General features: G+C 42.2%; 1 protein-coding gene across 1 annotated transcript; it reads left to right on the top strand.

Annotated features, from left to right (window-relative positions):
• Window positions 1-26: 26 nt before the first annotated feature.
• Window positions 27-1,613, top strand: LOC131214572 (uncharacterized). Its single transcript, XM_058208919.1, has 2 exons — window positions 27-1,060; window positions 1,133-1,613. The coding sequence occupies exons 1-2, from the start codon at window positions 27-29 to the stop codon at window positions 1,611-1,613; spliced, it is 1,515 nt and encodes a 504-aa protein (XP_058064902.1).
• Window positions 1,614-2,745: the final 1,132 nt, after the last annotated feature.

The raw sequence follows: 2,745 nt of genomic DNA, 5'->3' as shown, positions 1-2,745 counted from the left end.
AGTCACTCTGCAATGTAGTACAACAGATGAACTATGTTGCCTATGAGTACAGTGGATTCTACACTATTTTCGTACAACAATGGACAGTGGAAGACATCGGAAAAATTATGCAAACGATGTGGAACATTTCGGTCTTAAATGTTGTTGTGATTGGACAGTTGAGTGAACGCGAGTATGTAGCATATACTTACGATCCTTATAGAGAAAATAAGTGCGGCCTAGTGGAGCCTATTGAACATGGTCGCCTAGTCACAGGAGGTGCTTGGGATAGTTTGGACGAGTGGTTTGTGAGTCGCATCTCAGATTTCCACGGTTGCACTTTAACAGCGGGCGTGGTACAAGTGCAACCTTTCTCGGGGTACCGAATCGAAGGAAACCAAACCGTGCACTTTGGACTAGAGGTGTCTGTTGCGCACGCTATATCAGAGAAGCTAGGTTTCTCGATTCGGTATGTTGTACCGAAGCATAAAGTAAAATGGGGACTAGTAAGTGCTACCAATAGTACTGGTCTTTTGGGCATGATACAGCGGCATGAAGTGGACTTCGGATTTAGCAGTATAGGATTTCAGCTTAGCCGATATACGTACCTAAAAACGGGTTCTCCGAGCTTTATGTCGCAGATGACTTTATTTACACCGCCGAAACGTCCGTACACGTCGTTTGAAAAACTCTTCCAACCCTTAACAATCGATGCCTGGCTGTGCATTGGGCTCGGGTATACGATCTTTGCGGCATTAACACTGCTGTGGGTGAAAGTGAAAATCGTTGCAATGTGTGAAACAATTCTCCATCCGATGTATACGTTGTGGGTTCTTGTTATGGGAGGGCCGACAGGGATCCTTCGCTTGAATAGTACACGAATATTTGTCATTGGATTCGTCATCAACACACTGATTATCCGGACACTCTATCAAGCAGCAATGTTCAAGCGACTGCAGGCTTCGCCTTTACTTGCACCCGATTTACACACATTAAGCGCCATCAATAAGGCCGGCCATCACTATACCATGTTCCGCACAACGGTGGAATTTTACTCACAGAATCCTATGATTCCTAGAAGGTGAGAAAGTAGGGTGGCTTGAAACTTAAGTTTTTGTCATTAATTTATACCGTTTTTACCGAAACATTCCAGCAAGATTAAACCGATACAGAATGAGGATATAAACATAGACGAACTCTGTTACCAATTATCCCAGAACCGACTCGGCGGAGTTTTGGCACTTCCCTTCGATATTGTCGCCTACTATGTTAAGAGAAATGGAAAACGTGGTATTGTATATGTGAGCAAATATACAGGATTCGCCTATAATACTGCATTTTACTATCCTAAATCAACACCATTGCTGGAGTCTTTTGACGCCCTAATATATCAACTTCATGCCGCGGGCTTAACACAACATTGGGCAGAACAGTATCGCGACAACCGCTACTGGAAGAACGCAAAAGAGCAACCGGAACCGTCCAGCTTAAAATGGAATCAAATATCGGGAGGTTTTTACCTGTGTGGCGTTTTGCTCCTGTTGGCAACATTGTGCTTCGTAGCAGAAGTAATATTTCATCGTTTCGTTACGTGCAGTCGATGGTCAAAAAGGCTAAAAAGGTTCCCCAGTTAATAATGTAGTCAATAACGCTTTCGTTGTGACGTAGCTGGCCATGGGTTTCGATTTCCGAGAAACCCTCCAACAACCAATTCAACGATGCGGGACTCTTGCTATATAATAAATCGTAGAAAAGTCATTTTACGAGCCTGTTTTATTGCTAGTAGTGCAACATATCGTCTATTTTATCTTACTAAATAAACCTTTAAGGTATCAAGTTAATATACAAGCTGGGTATGAGACCAATTCAATGGCTGTGGGTTTGAATTGTTAAACGACAATGGTAATCGAAGAAAGTGAGCGTCGTGAAATTTTAATCTAACTGATCCTACTCTAATCTGGGGAAGAGTCTTTGTAGAACGATTTGTGGCCTACGGCAACGACAAGCATAATTGTATGGCATGATTACAGATAGGGGCAGCGTATCAGCCATTTCCAGTAATTTAATGTGATCGGATATTAGCGAGTAAACATTCCTACGTTTGTGGTATCCAGAAAATAGCGACCACCGTAGGATTCAATATAATTGACGTAATGTTTGGTCAACCAAGAGCACAGTAGTGTAATTTTCAAATGAAGCCCGTACAATGGCTACCGGTTTATAATTGTACTTCATATTATGCCAACGAAAATCACTCTACAAATGCACAATAATAAACGTTCGACAAACAAATTGAAGTCCTCGTAGTGAGGTGACGGTTTCCGTAGGTATAAAAGCGGTGAACACTAAGGAGAATTCAAATTTCATCCACAACATCCGAGCAACAAGGAAAAAATGATACGGAAAACGTGGATATTCTGGACGGTGTGTAATGTTGGCAGTGTTTTTTGTGCCAATGGTTTCCTTGAAACAGGTTTGGTCGACCAAATGGACACTAGTTTTATAGATTCAGTGGTTAGAACACACTACAGAGCTTTAGAAACGTTCGTTAACATCCGTGCGCAAAATGGAAACTCACAAAGCGCCACCGCATTTCAAGCCGATTTGATTAATGAAATTGTGCGGCATAACAGTGATTGGATGATGGTGGCTTACGAGGATCTTCCATCCATCGAGCGACGGCCAGCTTTTTACAATTTGTTCATGGTAGTTGACTACGAGTCACTCTGCAATGTAGTACAACAGATGAACTATGTTGCCTATGAG

This window comes from Anopheles bellator, unplaced genomic scaffold (genome assembly GCF_943735745.2).
Source record: "Anopheles bellator unplaced genomic scaffold, idAnoBellAS_SP24_06.2 scaffold01370_ctg1, whole genome shotgun sequence".
Taxonomy (NCBI): domain Eukaryota; kingdom Metazoa; phylum Arthropoda; class Insecta; order Diptera; family Culicidae; genus Anopheles; species Anopheles bellator.
Note: the sequence above shows the minus strand (reverse complement) of the source record. Positions and strands in the feature narration are given on the sequence as shown.